The 18,490-nt window shown below is 40.0% G+C and overlaps 1 protein-coding gene across 6 annotated transcripts; it reads right to left on the bottom strand.

The window, feature by feature from the left end:
* Positions 1–49: 49 nt before the first annotated feature.
* Positions 50–18,419, bottom strand: GLT8D2 (glycosyltransferase 8 domain containing 2). Of its 6 annotated transcripts, none has more exons than XM_075050960.1 (10): positions 18,327–18,419; positions 14,421–14,465; positions 12,906–13,001; positions 11,527–11,695; positions 9,792–9,909; positions 7,679–7,763; positions 3,996–4,108; positions 3,128–3,294; positions 1,353–1,465; positions 50–515 (listed from the first exon to the last, which is right to left on the bottom strand). In XM_075050960.1, exons 2-10 carry the CDS (start codon positions 14,437–14,439, stop codon positions 343–345), a joined length of 1,053 nt encoding a protein of 350 aa, XP_074907061.1. In that variant the 5' UTR covers positions 14,440–14,465; positions 18,327–18,419; the 3' UTR covers positions 50–342. The 6 variants fall into 6 exon arrangements, with proteins under 6 accessions (XP_074907061.1, XP_074907060.1, XP_074907066.1 ...); XM_075050959.1 differs by lacking the exon at positions 18,327–18,419 and adding an exon at positions 16,424–18,285; XM_075050965.1 differs by lacking the exon at positions 18,327–18,419 and adding an exon at positions 16,424–18,280 and having other exon boundaries at positions 12,906–12,943.
* Between the last annotated feature and the right edge of the window lie 71 nt (positions 18,420–18,490).

Genomic DNA, 18,490 nt, shown 5'->3' with positions numbered 1-18,490 from the left:
AGGTTTTTCTACCAGCAGACACTGGAGTCTTATTTATAAAGACCTTACATTAAAACACACTGCCTGGCACTGAATTTCACCTCTGTAAACGTTTAATGAAAATACTTCATTCTCAAGCAAACTTGTTTCCTCATCTTACATAAAAGTCAAAATACTCTGCACTGTGTAACTGTCACTCCAGCCTCCCTCTCCAGCCATAGGCACACAAAACTGATGGTCACTTATTCATACATTTAACAAATACTTAGGTTTCTAAAATCAGTTAATTATACAACATGTTGCATCTCAAACTATTACATACTGCAAAACATAGTGTATGGATGCATTTAAGTGGTTTCAGTATCAGCTATCGGGACGAGTTAATTTGAACTTCCCCGAAGGGTCAGGAATAAACCAGTGTTCCCAGAGATCAGTGTGAACACTGGGATAGTCCCAAGGTTTGTATCTCCCATTCCAATGAAGTAATTTAGCTTCCTGAAGAAGACGCTCTGAGTAATGGGTATCAGGACTCCAACCTGTATGGGTAGATTTTAAAAAAAAAAATAAAAATCCTGGTTTTAATAATGGAAGACCCTATAGAGTGAGGTAAAGTCAGTTATTTTTTTTAAGAAGTCTGATTAGTATGGTTTCACCTATTAATCAACAATTAGTTGTATAAGAGTAGCTTTTTTCAGCTTCATGCCTCTAATGCTGCATCAGCAAAAAATCTCTAATTTTCCTCTCTCAACACTTTTAAATTCTTGGCATAGCTGGGGTTAAAAAAAAAAAAAAAATTTTACTATTCATTTTACTATACCAGCTAAGCCTTTATATCTTTTTCACAGGATAATTCACCATTCCCAGGTGAAAGGTAACTACATCCTACAGGATGTGGAACAGAAAAACCTGGCCAGGCATCCCATCTTCTTCCACTGTGCCTGCTAAAAGAGTGTCTGATCTTTTTCAGTCTCTAGCTATATTCAGATCTTCCATATATTCTTTCCATAGTTTATGACATTATAGGTTAACTGGTCTTCAAACATGTAACTTTGTCCTTGGTATTTGGTTTTTTTCCTTTTTTTATCCAATTTAATGACTATTAGGGTTTGGGTTTTTTGCAGGGGATGCAACTATTTTGTTTGCTTGACCTGTTAAGAAATTTGCACAGTGACACCCGTGGGGAACCCCCACATTCTGCCCTACCCTGAAGACAGCAGGACTAAGGCGTGTTGGGGGAGGCAGGGATTACATACTGTGGATCTGAGGTATAAAGTAATGCATTGAGGTAAAGTGACCTAAGGTCCTATACTGGAATCTTACAAACTGTCCACTTTATTTAGTTCCAGCTGCAAACAGTGGGAAGTTGAACTTACCAAGATGCCTTATGTGCCACATAGGATTAATAGTGGAATACTTTCCATGAAATACAATCAGCATTGGAGAGGTTGCCACACCTCCCCCAAGGGTGCTGCTGTAGAGGTTTTCCCTGCAAAAGGCAAAAAAAAAAAAAAAAAAAAAAAAGAAAATGTTCAAAATCTCAAGCAAAGAATCTAGTATGAAAGACAGAAGATTAAAAAGTTAAGTATTCTGGCAAAATTCAAAATCATGTTGAATAGACCAGTTTTCATCATACTCCCTCCTAATGCTGTTAATTGCTTGTATTTGCAACTCCAGTCCCTGTTGAGTAAATCATTGCTACCAAGGAAAATGGGAGTCAGACCCAACATGATGCCAATTACTTCTACACACCACCTATAGTCTACAAGGCTGACAAAGTTTACAGTAGAAGAAAAGCTGTTAACATAAAGGAACCAAACATTTTAGCCTGGTATCTTAAGAAAATGTACATGTTTCCATGTGTTTCATTCCCTCTTAATTCCCCATTCTCCCCTCCCCCAGCGTTTAGACCCATAAATTAACTTCAAATCAGTTTTGCCAAAGTCTAGTTAGTATAAACTAACATCTAAAGGATACTGATTTCCTAAGAATTTTGTGGTAAATCCAGGGCTGGATCAAGCCAAATCGCTGTAAGGAGAGGCATTAGGAGGTCACGGCCAGATGTCTGGCTGCAGCGCGCTTGAGGCCTGGCCGGTCAGTCGGCACGTGGGCAAAGCCACCCCAGCTATGGGACACTGTGCCACCCACCAGCCCAACAAGGAGGAAACCTGGGAAGCGCCGGGAGATGCTTAGAGGCAACGGAACAAAAAAATCATAACCTCTCCTCAAAACTGGGTTTCAACTGCTAAGCAATTTATTTCACTGTCATTTCAAAATCCAGCTAAAAGGAACATGAATGTGTTATCAAGGTATAAAATCAACTTCATAGATAAAATTTGCAGTAATATTCATGGAGTTTTTTCAAACTTGTAAAAAGCACAGCAATAGCTTGTCAGGATATGTTACGTAAGCAGAGTAAGAGAAAGACAGTTGGCTTTTCACTCCTTCACATGCTTATCATTTGTGTCTCTCCTCTGTTCACCTCTGAAACTAACAAGTAATGGACATAGTCCAATAGCACAAGCTATTCAGTTTCAGTTTAGCCTTACTAAATTTAAATTTAACCCTTTGCAGAGAAAGAAGATAAATGTCAAGTTTGCAAATGCAGGTTTAACAGTCAACTAACATAAAAAAGGAACAGTGATTGTTTCATGGTGTCATGACTTGTGGTCAATGCCAAAAAGATATCTTTCATGTCAAATTTGGTTCATCTATAGAAAAAGAAGTGTTTTCTGTTGGTATTTAAGAAATATGGTGTTCAATTACAGTTTGGCTGACATTACAACTGGAGAGACCCCACACAAATAAAGAAACATTCCTCCTCCTTTAAGCCAGCCTCAGGAAGGGAAGATCCCAAGAAGCTTGATCCCAAGTGAGGTCGCTCACCCAAAAGAAGAACCACATGTTCTCAGTGTCCCTCAGCATTAAGTGTGGTTTCTGATTAAACACCAGACTAAAATTCCAGGTGGCCATTTCCTGGTACACAATTGGTCAGATTTAAGCAGACATAAGTTCTGGAACATGAGTTACTTCGCTTGATGAGATCCCAAAGACAGATGGTCTAGAGTTAAAGAACTTCTAAGAGCTTTTAAACAGAAAACTGTAAACTGAGTATTAAAAGTAAAGTGCCAAGCTAGATTTCTGCACATACTCTACATTTCTTTGCATCCACTTTTCCAACTGCTTTGTAATCCGTTGATGTTTCCATTCAGTCATGTTAGCAACAATTACTCCAGGATTAAAGGAGCAGGTGCTGGGACTGATGCCAAGATCTCTAATCGCTTGCTTTCTGTAGTCCAGGAATCCCATGTACGTGTTCTAAGAAATAAAAAAAAGTATGTTTATCCCCTATGAATCTCTATAAAGATAAGTGTAAATGCATCTCTCTACCACTCACATGGAGACTAAATACGTGCTCCCAAAGCTGAGCTTCTAGTTGATGGTTACCTGTCTTGATTTCCACATGACACAAGGCTGAAAGGCAGGATACTTCCAGCTACTGAGTTACTTTTTTCCACAGTATTGTTCCATGGGAGTTTGATAAGGCTCTTCCCTTGCCACGTGTTTGTCCTTCTGTAGCTTACTCTAAATGATGTAGCATCACGCTTTGTACAGCTGTAATGCCAGAGGGACTCACTGACAATTCTGGGGAACTCAGCTCAGGAACTAGACTTTGAACTTGTTTTCCTAACTTTCATTCCCTATTTGACTACTACAAATTTCATATACTCTATCTTCATTAGGTGTTCCATAAGTGCTCATGATCTACTGATAGCAAAATACCAAACATAATCCAGTAGACTCCAAAGAACAATAGAGATTTAAATCATTACAGGAAACAACTCTGCATGGCATCACAGAGTTACCACAAAAAGTAGTTCTTAATTACCTGCAAAACTATTACAAAGCTATCAAAAAAGAAAAAAACAAAAAACTGTCACTTTGGGGAAAATGTATAAAATCATCTTACATTTGTGGGTAAATACATTCGTTATTAGAATTCTAAAATGGCATCTTACCTGCATCCCTACACTTCTAACCATTTCATGTGTAGAAGGCAGATCACAATCATCTGAAAAAGCTGCAGCATGTCCAGGAGCTAACTTAGTGTCGTAGAGTTCCTGGATGTCACCTGATTACAGAAAGGTCAAATGCATAAGAAACGTACTTCACTGCTACAGAGTTGATAGGATAACTGCTGTTCTCATATATGTTGTTTATGAACATACCAATTTTAGGGGATAGCCCACATATTGATGAAGGCTGAATTTTGTAATATGGGACAATTTTCAAATTTGAGTCCTGTACCTGCATGTCTAAGGTCTATCTTTAGATATTATCATCAGTATTCAATACATACGTATTTGGGTCTGAACATCCAAAAATCAGCTACAGCAGAAGCTGACTACACTGTTAAGAAGCCTGGTTACAAAGTTCTGCATTCACAGAGTTTGCCTTTGGAGAGGGAGGGAAGGCAATTTTTCTGAGCCTCTTCAAGTCCCACAGAAGTGCCACTTCAATCTCTTGCACAGACCAGGTTTTTCCTGGTGTTACTGTGTTTATACCTCCTAGTAAGGTACTTGGATTCCCAGCACTGGCCAGTTGAAATGTGCCTGTCACACTTGACCATCCCTGCTGGCTTCACAGACCACACAACTCCTTCCTGGTGGAGGGAAATAACGTAACGCATGGTATGTCACTCATCACCCCACTAGCAGGTACCCACAATGTGCCAGAACAGTTTCAGGGCAGGTGGGAAGCACAGCGCTGCCACAGCAATTGAGCGAGTCTGCATCCAAACCTCCTGCAGCTACCAGCTTTGCTGCTGGGCATGCGTCAGTCACAGGTAAGATGAATTATCTTGGAAGGCCACATACGGCCCAGTAGCCTGAAGTGAGCTTATTAAAAAGACTAGTAACCAAAAACACTCCCTTTACTGCAAACACTGGAACTACTATTTCTGAAATAAGCAGAGATTATTTATTTGTCTGAACTCATCAGCTGGTTGGAAAACTTGGTTTACAACTCATGTTCCACCAAGAAATAGAATTTGAATTAATGGGATACTTAATTGTTGAAGATCAACATGCCTTGCTAAGTATTTTCCCCTGATTCTAAATAGCTTCTGCTTTTCAAGAGAAAAAGCAGAAAAAGAAATTTAAAAAAATCAAACCAAACAATTCCAGGCTGACACCCCAAGTTCAGTATGTTTCATTTTTATTGCTTTGCAGAAAGCAATGACCAACAAATAAATGATCCCAAAGTTAAAGCCCAAAAACCCCATTCACTCCTTATCCTTGCAGAAGTCTCATTCACTCCCACTGCAGAGACATCTGACAGAGCACAGACTCACATTATAGCTAAGACACAGGGACCGGCTGCCAGAACAGTCTCCCTCCTTCCTGTCTCACTCCCACAAGTCCATCTCTATTCCTCTTTTCTGGGCCCTGTGATTGTGTGGCCCAAGGGTAAGCAAAATAGGCTGGCTGAAGCAAAGAGGAAAAAAAACATTTTTTTAAAAAAAAGGTTGGGGTTTAGGTTCTGGGAGGTTTTTTTGTACCGCTAGTCTTCTGTCAGGTCAGCCAGCTGAATCAGCTTAATCTGCAGCTGCACAACTGTAGATATGACAGAAGTAACAGGAGCTGCCTGGGGACAGGAGAGGCCACTTTTGTCAGCAGCAGCCTACCGTAAGTTGTAATGTGAAATGGCACCTTTATCCTGTGGCTCCAGAAACACTACCAGATGACATAAGCTGACACCCCTAATGAAAGAGAAAGTCCTACCTTCCCTTTTCTCCTAGCCACATTGCCTTGATTCCTGTCAGGGCACTAATTCAGGCTGAAAGTAATCACGCTTCTGGTGAATGCCTGCGCAGGTACAAGGAGGGATGCAGGGGAAGCGGTGGGCTCAGCTTAAAGTGCTCATGAAACTGGATTGTAAATAAAGACTTTAAGAACCTTTCAAAGAGTTAAATATTGCTGTTGCCCATTGATGACAGACAGAACATCAAAACCAAAAAGCAGAGACAACCACTGGAAACACATATGTTGAAAAACTGTGATATGAAGTCTATTGCAAATTAAAATGAGACAGGCAGAGCAGATTAATCATATTTTATAAAGCAGCTAATAGCGGCCCCTTTAAGTGCAGATGTTCTGAAATCTGCCACTAAAGAGACAAAACCATAAAAAGGTGCAGAGAAGCAGTGGAGAATTAAATTACACTTTTGTCACGTGTAAAGTCACTGATCTTAATGTTCTTGCAGCAAAGATTAATTTAGGTCAAAAAGTTTATTATAGTTATACTCGTTATTCTCAGTCCCTTCCAAATGAAATTTTCATCAGAACATCCCTTTAACGTTTAACACGGACAGGTAAAATGGTTTTGTTGTCCCTGTGTTCTGGGCCTGGCTAGGATAGAGTTAATTTTCTTCATAGCAGCTCATATGGTGCTGGGGTTTAGATTTTTGACCAAAACGGTACTGATAGCACTAATGTTCTCGCTTTTGCTGAACCGTGTTTGCACAGCATCAAGGCCCTCTCTGTTCCTCACTCTGCACCCGCAGTGAATAGATCGGAGGTGCGCAATAGGCTGGGAGGGAATACAACCAGCCAGATGACCTGAACTGACTGAAGAGATATTCCATGCCATATAATGTCACACTCAGGAAAAAAAGGGGAAAGAGGGGGTCTTGGGGGGGTTAGCCAGCTTTTGCTCGGGAACTGGTGGGTCATTGGTCTACCCACCAGCGTTGGCAAGTGACTGCCTTTACATCACTTGTTCTGTTTTGGTTTCTTCTCTCTTCTTCCACTTATTAAACAATTATTTGTTTGTTTGTTTTATCTTGACTCTGAAGTTTTCTTGCTTTTATTCTTCCTTTCCTCTTCCCCCATCCCACTGGGGGTGGGGATGGGGGGGGAAGTGAGCGAGTAGCTGTGTGGCACTTAGCTGCCCACCAGGGTTAAACCACAACACTCTGATTAAAAAAAATGTTATAAAATAACAAGTAAACAATATAATAAAACAAGGGAGGACAACAACTCTACATAGAAAAAAAATATATACTGGGAAACAGAAGAGAAAAAAATCATAAATGAATCATTTAAAAAAAATGTTCCTCTGATTACAATATATTTGTATAAACAAAAAAAGATTTTTCAGGATTTGAATGCCTTCTAACTGCTCCCATTTGTCTAGAAACTCTGAAATCCTTGATCATGATTCTGCAAATTCCTATGGATTCTGAGCTGAAGATGCTCAAAATCATATTTTGAATCCTTGGAATTTTAACGGTCTTATCTGAGTAAATTCCTCTTGCTCTCAAGAACAGCAATTCTGGATAATGAACTGGTAGCATCTGTGAGAATTCAAATACTAGCAGGAAATGCATGTCACATACTTAACAACAATTATTGCAGCATCTAAGTGAAATCCATCATATCTTTCAGCAATTGACCAGATTCAGTTAAAATGAAACCCATACATAAATTTTGATCAAAATCAACTATTCCAAAGATACATGGAAATTCTTCTTCAGACTTCCCTTTAAATAAACAAACAGATTATTTGCAGTTTTCCTGAGTGCAACACTCCTAGCAGCTGCCTCAGTTTCCATTACATCTCATATTTCCAAACAACTGTAAAAGCTGCAATAACTTTGATTTTAATTCTGTTGGAAATTGCTTTATGGATGACAGCTTACCTTGAACAATGATATCATCATCCAAATATATTACTTTCTCATGCTTCTGGATAAGCAAAGGAAGATAAAATCGAACGAAGTTCAGCTATTAAACAGAAAAAAAGGTAAAGACTAAATGGTAAAGCTGTTTAATGTAGCAGTCTCATGCTTCTGTCTCTATTAACAATCAGTTTTAATTTCTCTGTTCATTGAGCACTAGTCAGTGATCACTTGCTTCCTCTCCCCCAGCTTTATTAGTATCTTTACTAATATCGTGAATACATTATTTTTTATCCCTATTTTATTTACTATGGCCCTAACCAAGCAGCCCAGAACAGTTGCTTCTTCACATAATCATTTAGGTTAGAAAGGGCCTTTTGAGATCATTTTGTCCAACCCCTCTTCTCAAGCAGGGTCCACAGGAGCAGGCTGTTGGGGACCAGGCCCAGTTGGGTTTTGAGTATCTCCACAGATGGAGACTCAACAGCCTCTCTGGGCAACCTGCTCCAGTGTCTGACCACCCTCACCATAAAAAAAAAAAATTCTCATGCGCAGAGGAAATTTCATGTATTTTAATTTGTGCCCATTGCCTCTTGTCCCTCCGCTTGGGTATTTATACACATTGGTAATATCCTCTTGAGCCTTCTCTTCTCCAGGCTGAACAGCCTCAGCTCTCTCAGCCTCTGCTCATACAAAAGACACTCCAGTCCCTTAATCATCTTTGCAGCCCTGTGTTGGACTTGCCCCGGTAAGTCCGGATCTTCAAGTACTGGGGAGCTCAGAACTGGACACAGTACTCCAGATGCAGCCTCACCAGTGCTGAGTAAAGAGGAAGGATCATCTTCCTGGACCTGCTGGCAATGCTCTTCCTAATGCATTTTTAAAGCACATATCATACAAAATACTTCAAATTTAATAGTGCCATCGTTCCACTATAGGAATGATTTGACTAGTGGCACAGACATGGGATGACAACTTCTACAATAGCAATAAAGAACATAGCAGAGGGAAAGGGGACTGAGAACACAAGAACAACCATACTGGTTCAGACCATTTTACCCAGCACTTGCCTTCAGAGTGGTCCTAAGCAGACACTCAGTGAAAGATAAGAATAGAGCAAGCATACAGAACAGTTGCTCCAAGTATTCTAGCTTTCAGCTATTTTCAGCTCAAGGCATTTCCTGAACCAGATGTGATCTGTCTAAATATAAACTCCAGTTGTCACTGAATCCCTGTAAATTTTTACATTCATAAGACCTTTCAGCAAGGAACTCTAGAGCTTTAGTATTCACTGCATAAAAAATGTGCAATATTTCTTGTTTGTTTGGTGACTTCTACTGATTTAATCTAATGGCCTAATCTAATCGTTCTTGCACTGGAAGAGACAGTGAGCAACCACCCCCCATCCAGTCCCCCACGCCACTCGGTTCTGTAGATCTCTACTATTCTCATGCTAGAAGTCACATTTCCAGGCTGAACAGTTTTAACCCACTGATTCCTTGCATGAAATCTCTTCCATATATTAGAAATGTCAAAGGCTCAGAGAAGGGCAGCAAGAATAATCATTCTGAACAGACTTGAACATTTTCCAGTGGTGCCACATCTTTTTCAGATAAGGGGACAAAGATTGCATATAGTATTTAGAATGACAGAAAACTATGCATTTGTATTGTGGCATAATGATGTTCTCTATTTTGATCCTTACTCCTTTCCTAATAACTTCTAACATCTGATTTGCCTTTTCTGACAGCCAGTAATATTTAGATTAGTCATTAACCTCTGAATTAACCCTGGACATAAGCAGAATGCAGCCAACTCAGCATCATGGAGGCACAAAGAACACTATTAGATCTTCCCTCCAATAAACTGTGAATATATTCTTAAAGATACAATACATTCAAATTGCCAAGTTCTTGCCACCAAATACCAAGGTCCCAGCAAGACAGACAAGACGCAAGGAGCTTGTTGTAGTACACTTTTCCTTCTTGAGTGAGGGTGTAGTGTTTCAACCTGATGTGGCTTCTCTGCCTTACACCCCCTGCCATGTTAATGGAACACAGATCTAGGACATTTTAAAGCCTGTAATAAGTGTTAGAAACCCTGAAAATCTGCTATGCGGTGTTCATTTACTCACAGGCTGCAGTAACTCAGGACGCGATGCATCTTGTCGGATTTTTCCTTTTAGTACCATAGGATTGAATTCCACAACCTTAAATTTTATTTCTTTCAGTTTAGAATTTTCAATCCATTTTCTGTGATAAAAAAGTGATAAATGAAATATTGAGTGTGTGTCAAGTACTTTCACTATTAAATTCACAGACTCATAGAATAAGAAACCTTGAAAGCTCACTCGACCTATTCTATCCCACGACATAATCACTTATGTCTACAGCTATTGCACACAGACATTTGTTTAACCTGTTCTTAAAACAAACAAACAAACAAAAAACAACACCCAAAACCCCCAACAAAGCAAACAACCCACATCACTGCCAAAAACAGAGACTCCACAGGTTGCCTACACAAACCATCTTTCACCATCACTAGCATTAAATGCTATTTTTCTAGGCTTTTTTGCTGTAGTTAAAGACCACTTTTTCTTACCCTATCTACTGTGCTTTTAAAGCAGAGGTTAGTTTTCTCCCTTTTACAGTTTTACATCCTTCAAGATGACTGCCACGTCACCTCCTAACTATAATTTCTTTAGACTAATTTTTTTTTCATTATTTTGTCAGATTTCCTGACACCATTGCTTCTTTTCTCCTCTGAACTCTCTTCTAAATCCTTCCTGAAGGCACCTAAAACTAAACACGACACTTTTTCTGATGCATTAATAATCTCTGCAAGATCAGAAAAAGTTTTCTCACATCTCCTGTGGTCATATATGTCAACAGGTATATCCACTATGATGGAGGCCTTTTTTTTTTTTTTTTTTGAATCAGTGCGGTCACTTATCAGTCATAATTCTGTAGTTTTCCAAATGAGTGCTACTAAACTCCTGTTTCACCCCGAGCCAATACAATCAGCTATTCCCACCTATATTACCTTGTCATTACCTCTATTGAATTTGATCACATTTTACAATTCATTTTTTCCAATTCATCATGATTAGTTTGTTTTCAGCTCTTGTCCTCAATGTACCTGCCGCCTCTCTTCTAGCTCCATGCCAACTGCAGATTCATAAAGAACATTCTCCACTCTATTATCTAGGTTACTGATGAACTGGATGGGAAAAACTCCCTGTGGAACCTCACTCATTACATCTTTTCACTTTGGCACAAATTGTGGGTACACAGGCTACAGAAGTGCAGTAGCCAGAGGTGAGAACTGCTAAGAAATCTGCTTTAACTTGGATTCACATCTTCCTCCTCTTTTAGACAATGTTTGTAAATTCTAACATGCAAACATGCTTTCATTACAAGCTTTTTGGGCCTCTATTTATAACCTTTAATACAACCTCTTAGCTGAAATGAGCTTTAAACAGCAAGTATTTCTACTCTGAAGCTCAAGACACAGCGCCAGATGAGAGGCAAGTGCGGTGCCACAAAATGGGATTGTGACAAATAAGCATGTATGTATACTCACCTTACTACAGACTCTTCTGCAGTAGATCTACAAAAGGCAGACAGGCTCAAGTATGGGCACAGTCTGGCTATTTCACACCCCTTTACACCAGTCAGTGCCTTGTGTAGGGCAAAATGGTCCTTTTTCCTACATGTAGAGAATCCTGGGGATTGCTACCGATAGCGCTTCTTAAATAAAAGGGAGAAACATTTCCCTGAAAAGTCCTCCAAAGTCTATGCGCATGCTAAGGAGAACAACAACCTGGTCCTAACTACAGCATGAAACAAAACAAGGCTGGTATATACCGGATATGCGGGATGGTAGTCTTCAGCCCAACTATGTAGAACAAGACATTAGCCTCTGTGTTGCTGTAGATGCTACTGATTGCTGCTATAGCTGCACCCATTCTGCCCGCAGCAGCGCAGATGACGACTGGGATTTCTTCCTCCATTTCCTCAGGACTCTCCAAATCAACTATAAGAAACAAAACTATGCATTATAACAGAAAATTAAGAATCTTTTTGTATCAGAGCTGGGTCATAGGAATGACTGTGTAGTTCCATAAGCAGCGGAATCGTACCACAATCACACCATTTCCTTACCACATCCTATACACATCCGCACTTGGCAAGGCATACAGCATGAGCTGTCACTAATCCAGACCTACATGCAGGTTGACTGGACTGTTGGATGCCTCCAAACAGAATATATAACAGAGTTCTTGGCATCTTCTACTCAGCAGGGGCACAATTCAGCCTGTCCTCCATGTAGCTGCTTATTCACATGAAACCCGAAGAAGTTTGAATACCTTTGAGACTTCTACTTCTCAGTTATATTCAGTACAAATTGAACAATAGGTCCCAAAATTATCAAAGGAAGGAGGTAAGTGGAAGAGATGGTGCAACTGCGTGAGCTTCACTTCTTTGGGAAACAGGCTAGAAAGGAAGAGTGCAAAATTTTGCACCAGCAGGCAGCTGCTAATGATAAAAGGAAAAAAATCTAAACAATGCTGAATCAGTTTATATTACTGCTAAGGAAGATTTTTATCCCTAGCACTGATTAACTTACAGAACTTACATGGATATATTTACACTGGCTAAAACATAACCATTAAACTCATAACAACCCCCCAAAAATATACTGAAAAAAATGGTTTATACCAAGACAGAGTTTGTTTACCTTGGGAACACTGAATAAGCCAGTATTATAAACATTTAATACCAGTTCAACAATAGCAACCCTAGCAGGTTTCTGTCACTATAAAAATTCCAGCAAAACCTTCTGCTGTAAATTATGTCAAGATTTGATGATGTGTCTGAAATTAATAGGTAGGCCAAGAACATTCCCAAAGGGGCAAGTTGTGATCACAGTTTATTATCACTTGACAACTCCAATACTGTTCAGCACAAATAAGGATATACCCCAGCTTCCATCTACATCAGTGACACCTGGATAAAAATTTCAATCAGAATGACAATTCTTAGTCATTACTATCAACCTCCTGCTATTTTATTCAGGTAATTCAGAGTCAAAAAATTCCACATCTCAGACCTTATGCAACAGTGTGAGTAGCTCATCTGCTGCAGGCCAAACAGGATTCAGTAAGACAAAAAGCACTGTTCAAATGAAGAGATAAGGAATATAAAACAAGAACGTAAATGATACAGAAGTACAAGTTGTTTACCTGTTTCATTCTTTAATGCAGATGGCACTTGGTGAACCCTGTTATACAGAATGGCGCACACAGTTAAGACAAGAAGTAACAGTAAGATCTGGTTAACTGAAACAAAAGGGAGAATCTGTTAACAATCAGTGTAATAGCTAATTCCCAAGTACCTTTTAACAAAAAAAAAAATCCAATTTGCAGCCAGTACATATCATAACCTGTATTTGCTGTGTTTATCAAATTCTCCTTTCTCTTGTTATTCGATCAAGCTAAAAATTTTATGTTAAAAACGTAATAGTATCTCTCCCCCCTTACAGTAATTTCCAACTATCTGATTTTCATGGATAATTTGCTCAATAAATCATTAAGCTCCCAATATATATGGATTAGCCACACTAGGAAATTCACATATTTCTGAATTTTACCAGGAGCCTGGAACTTCCTTTTCTTGGCTAGTTTGTTGTCTGTTTACCATCACAGGACTTCATGAGCCATTATTTTTACCTAGCCCTTTCCTTCTCTCATGTTTTCCTGATAAAAATTCAAACATAAGAGAAACTTTTTTTCTATTTCAATGTGCAGATCCTTCAGGTGTTTTGAGCAAAACTCTAAAAATACTAGAAAAATGAACCCAGCATGCTACGGAAACCATAAATGTTCCAAAATATTTGAAAATACATACACATTTTGACACGGTTACTTTAATTAGTAAAATCAAAAGAAAGCATGCAACAGCAAAGACCTTACTATATACTCTGATTTGCAGTTCCTACCAGGCTGTCTTGTACAAGCTTAAGTTACTCAACATAAACCAACCATAAGCAGGTAGCAGGACTGTTGACCAAGTACTACAGGGAAGTAATACACTGCCATCACCAACAGTGATTTTGATGATGGGAGTTCTTTGTATAGGACTACTTTGTTACTTTTGCACCACCATAAAAGATATTTAAGGTGTATAAAGGAGCAAAGGGAACGAATTTTTAACTATTTCAATCAAAAGGGCCAACTGGCCAGAACTGGGCATGAGAATAAACTGAAATTCATAAACATACATCACCAAACCTGCACTAATTTAAACCAGCTGAGGAAACAGACCATTGACTTCAGAGAAATTTTGGATGCATAACTGGAGGCACACACCAGTCCATTTTCAGTCACTGACCCTGACAGCTGATGAGAACCCCAAATCTGTCGGGGCCACGCCTCAATTGCAGATATGAACAACATTAACGTGCAGAGTTCTGTAAAAAAGCCAGGCTCAGTGCTCCAGGCACAACCCACATGAAACCAGCAGCTACCTGCACTCTTAGTGGGGAATTCCAGACCCCCCAGTCTCATGCAGTAAAGCAGTGAGTAATTTTAAATTAATGGGATTTATGGCTGTACTTATCTAACTTAGTTAACAGGAAAAGGCTTATTTGTATACTTAAAGTTAAGCATAATTTAGCAAAACTAGAACTATAAATTTGCCTTTGACGTTTCTGTCCTCTTTTAAAAATATGTATTTAAAGTGTTTTTAGTCTTTCTTACTTTTCTTTAAAAGAGCCATGTGTCCTGTTGGATGAGAACTGTGATCTGTGGTAAAATAAAAATAATTAAAAAAAAAAAAAATTAAAAAAGAGAGAGAAAAATCATTAATACCAGCAGTGAATACTAGTTAGTTATTTCAGGGACAAGGTTTTGCATCATCAAATTTTACTGTTGACCTGGTCAAAGTAAAACTGAACTCTATCTTTGTAAATAACTTTTTTGGAACAAGTAACTAATATTCTCAGCTATAAGTATTGCATATTTTAATTTAAGCTACTAACAGGTTGAAAAGAACAGCATTTTAATAAATTCCATCCAATCACCTACGTCAGTAATAACTAAGATTTTTTTTAACACATTTTAAAGTAACGTGCAAAGAAGTATTCAAACACCCACTGATGCAACTTGTAAATACATTTACCTCTGATTTCACCTAAAACATAGTAACAATCACTAATACTCATGTCTTGCTGGAGTATGTTCCCAAGCATATGGGAATCTTACACTGGAGCCGTGTCTTTCAGACTCTCAGAAAATTTCAGAGCAATAGTGAAAATATTTTCTAACAGCAGTATCCTTCGACCAACAGTAAGGAGGGAGTCTGTGCAATGTGGCTTGTATTTAAGCACATTATTTATGATGCTGAAGAAAATGAGGTAGCCTTCCCTAAAATTGTACTTCTAAACCAGGCCCAAGAGTGGCCATGACTTTATGCCTGAGAGGACAGAACATAATGGCTAAAATACATTATGGGAAGTAAAACATTCACTTGAATTCTGGACCCAAAACTACTGTTTATGAAAAAAAAACACAAACCCAAACCAAAAAAACCAACAGTAAAAAACAGCACCAGAAGTTGGGGCAGAAGGGGGTGGGGAGGGGAAAATACAACTATGTGATCTAACCTTTATGCTATGGTAGCTGTATGTAGGACAGAAACAAATTTTTCCTGTTTCCGTACATACAGATATGGACACATTACAGCATAGATAAGGATATATGACGGTTTCTATGCACACATAAAAATGAAGTTTATTCTGACTCCTTGAGAAGACAGACAGAACAGCAAGAATTCTTGAAACCTGAGTCACAAAACTGACCGCCTCTCATTGGTTACTGCTCAAGTTCAGGCGGCATCCTAAATTAGTATCTGCTTCGACTAACAAGTTAAAAGACAATAAAAATATTTTAAAAAGCTAAGATGTGGCTTTGTTTACAACCACTTACATTCGCATGTATTTAGGTCCCAACAGACAGCTAAATCAAAGTGAAGAGAGGAGTACTTCTGAAGTCCTTTCGCATCCGCAGTACTTATCTACATTCCAGCAGCCCACTCTCTTCATGTGGCATTAATTTACACAGAGAGGAAATCAAGCTTATCGTTCAAAAAAAAGCCACTGCTGAGAAAGCCCTTCTCTCACGCATTACGCATAAGTATTGTCTTCTTATCCATTTAAAAAGTTTACTCATTTAGGTAAGCAGAGAGAAAACAGAACTCCCTACGCTCTTGGAGTAACTTTCTAACCCCACTTCAGCAAATCACAGTCTTCCACTGATTCCCATAGAGCTGACTACTATATTTTAATTATCATTTGTAATTATAGTCACAAACAATACTGATGATCACTGCAAGATGAAGTTGGATAGCCTCAGCTTCATGGTATCTTCAGAAGTTATTAAATCAGCATAAACTGAACCACATTTTAAACTTTAAAATCCAAACTCAGACAGACTCTCATACAAGTTTGAGTTCTAAAACTACAGCATTCCTAAGCCTCAGAAACTCAGGCTGATTACCCACTGATTTTTAAGGAAAGAGAGGAATATTTGTTGCCCTACAAATATTTACTCAATTTTTCCTGACTGTAGACATTAGTTCCTGGAACCTGGCACTCCCTAACTCAGTTGCCAAATGCTGTAACAAAATGAGGGGCTGCAGAAGGGAAAGCTCAGAAACAGTGACATTACTGCTCAGATATTTCCTGCTTAATTAGTCTTTTTACCTCTTCAAAGCAGCACAGTATTCGGGACTCCTCTCTCCTGAAGAGCTGTAGAGCTATTTACTCAGATCCTAGATAACCCACAGCTGTAAGCACTCTTGCCAAAGCTTCCTTGACCATCATCCTCCTTTGAAGTCCCCCGCACAAGGGCCTTACAGGGCACAGTAACAGTTTTAAGATTCAATTCCTTTTTCAAACTCTTCAAAGTTTACTTTGGAGTTGTGCTGGTTTTCTTTTCTTTTCTTTCTCTGCTGCTGAGGAATAGCACAGAGTCCAGACGCCGCACTGGAGGAATGAGAGCCCATAAACCACTTCCAGATGTGCAGAACGATGATGCAGCCCCAGATCTGGCAAACTTGCCTCAGAGCTTCAGCTAGCAGATTGCAAACAAATCCCATAAGACAAAAAGTCTTAAGGGGGTGGGGGAAAGAGAAGGAGGCAAACCCTTCCAGAAGTTACTTCAACAGCCTAGTTGCAGGTTAGGTTTCTAGTCATTATTTACGGTAAATGTGAACAGATAACCAGTGTGCGAGAGCCAAACGACAACATGCCAAAGTCAAACTGAAAGCCAAAAGTTTTTCCAATGTCTGTTTGCAGAGTTCTTCCGAAGTCAGAAGCTAAGGGAAACTTGCAGAATTCAACTCTGAATATGCATTTTGACATGAATCATCTCATTTCCAAATCTTTAACCAGTTAAGAGAATCTGAATCTACAGGTTTGGTTTAGATTCAAAGGGACTTTAGATCAAGGTAACCAGCAGATGTTCAAGGTAACCAGCACATGTTGATGCTCTGCCTTCCAAGCTCTCCTGGAATGCTTTTGCAGTTTTATTTCTACACCAATTCTTTTATTCAAGTTCTCTCCCTCCCTTCTAGGACATAGTAATCTTCAATTCTAAACTATTTTTCATATTTTCAGCATAAGTGAGTGCAAAACTTATAAATTCAGTCAAGGTTTAAAAATCTCAAGTGTTTTAAATGAAGATTGTTGTTCCATTTGCAGGAACTGAAAATGTGGGTTTTCAACTGTACATCTCAAACATGCCAAGACTGTATCATTTGTGTCTGACTTTCTACCCAAACCCACCTTTTGCAGAGCTGCTTGAAGGAAAAACAAATGAAGAGCTATACATGATGTGCTTCATGTAGATGGCCACAACTATTACTACTTTTTCTGTACTACAGTATTTTTTTTAAGCTGTATTAAGGTCGTGTTCATCAAAATCCACCCTTTTTTTTCATCTCCATTCCATTTAGATGCACATCCTAAACAGACCTAAGCAGCACACAGCTGTATGAGCTTGCAGCATTGGGACCATCTGCTTCACCTAGCAGCAACCCCTGGATTACTGGCAACCCAACAGCACCTTCTCTGGATTTCCCTCAGCCTCATGCGTTTGTATTTTCACTTAACACCCCCCTCACACAGGAAAGAGAGCAGCTTCTGTCCTGCAGAATGAGGTCTTGGGGTTTACTCAGATCATCCGCTGTTAACTGTAGAACTGAAACCTTGGTTTCTAAGCTCAACCTTCAGTGCTTGAACAGCAACTCATTTCTCTCAGATGCAGAGGTCGCCTAGCACTAGCAAGTTTAAAGAAAGAAAAAAAAAAAACCTGCTACGCGTTTCAGAGGGTTTGAACGCTGAGCTGGGTGCCCTCAGCTGAACAGCACACACCACACCCGTGGTGACCCCAGCACCTCAGCACCCCGGGCCGGCAGGCCGCAGCCCCGCGGGCCGGGTACGCTGCAGGCAGGCTCGTCCCCGCCAGGCGCCCTTCACAGGCCTCCCGCCGAAGCAAGGCCGAGACCGGGGAGGGGGCTCCTGAGGCGGGGGGGGGGGGAGGGAGGCAGCCGTGCAGAGAGAGGCCTGTGGCAGAGGCGGCCGCGGCACAGCCCCGGAGGCGCACCTGGGGCCGCCGAGAAAGCGGCTTCCAAGTCCCCGGCGGGGCCAAAACGCGACTCCCCCGCAGCGCCTCTCGGTCACCTCACGGAGGACGACAACCGGCGCCGCCCGCCCGCCGTCACGTGACCCGCGGCGGCGCCCCCCCCCCCCCCCCGCGGCTCCCCCCTT

The sequence above is a fragment of the Buteo buteo genome, chromosome 19, assembly GCF_964188355.1.
Source record: "Buteo buteo chromosome 19, bButBut1.hap1.1, whole genome shotgun sequence".
Lineage (NCBI taxonomy): Eukaryota > Metazoa > Chordata > Aves > Accipitriformes > Accipitridae > Buteo > Buteo buteo.
This window is presented reverse-complemented; position numbering and strand designations above follow the sequence as displayed.

Excerpts from the sequence above, each read along its gene's own strand:
- GLT8D2 (XM_075050960.1), bottom strand. Across the intron at positions 7,764-9,791 it reads GTCCTGAGTTACTGCAGCCT|CTGAACTTCGTTCGATTTTA; the intron begins GTGAGTAAATGA and ends TCTGTTTAATAG. Across the intron at positions 1,466-3,127 it reads TGGATGCAAAGAAATGTAGA|GGAAAACCTCTACAGCAGCA; the intron begins GTATGTGCAGAA and ends TGCCTTTTGCAG.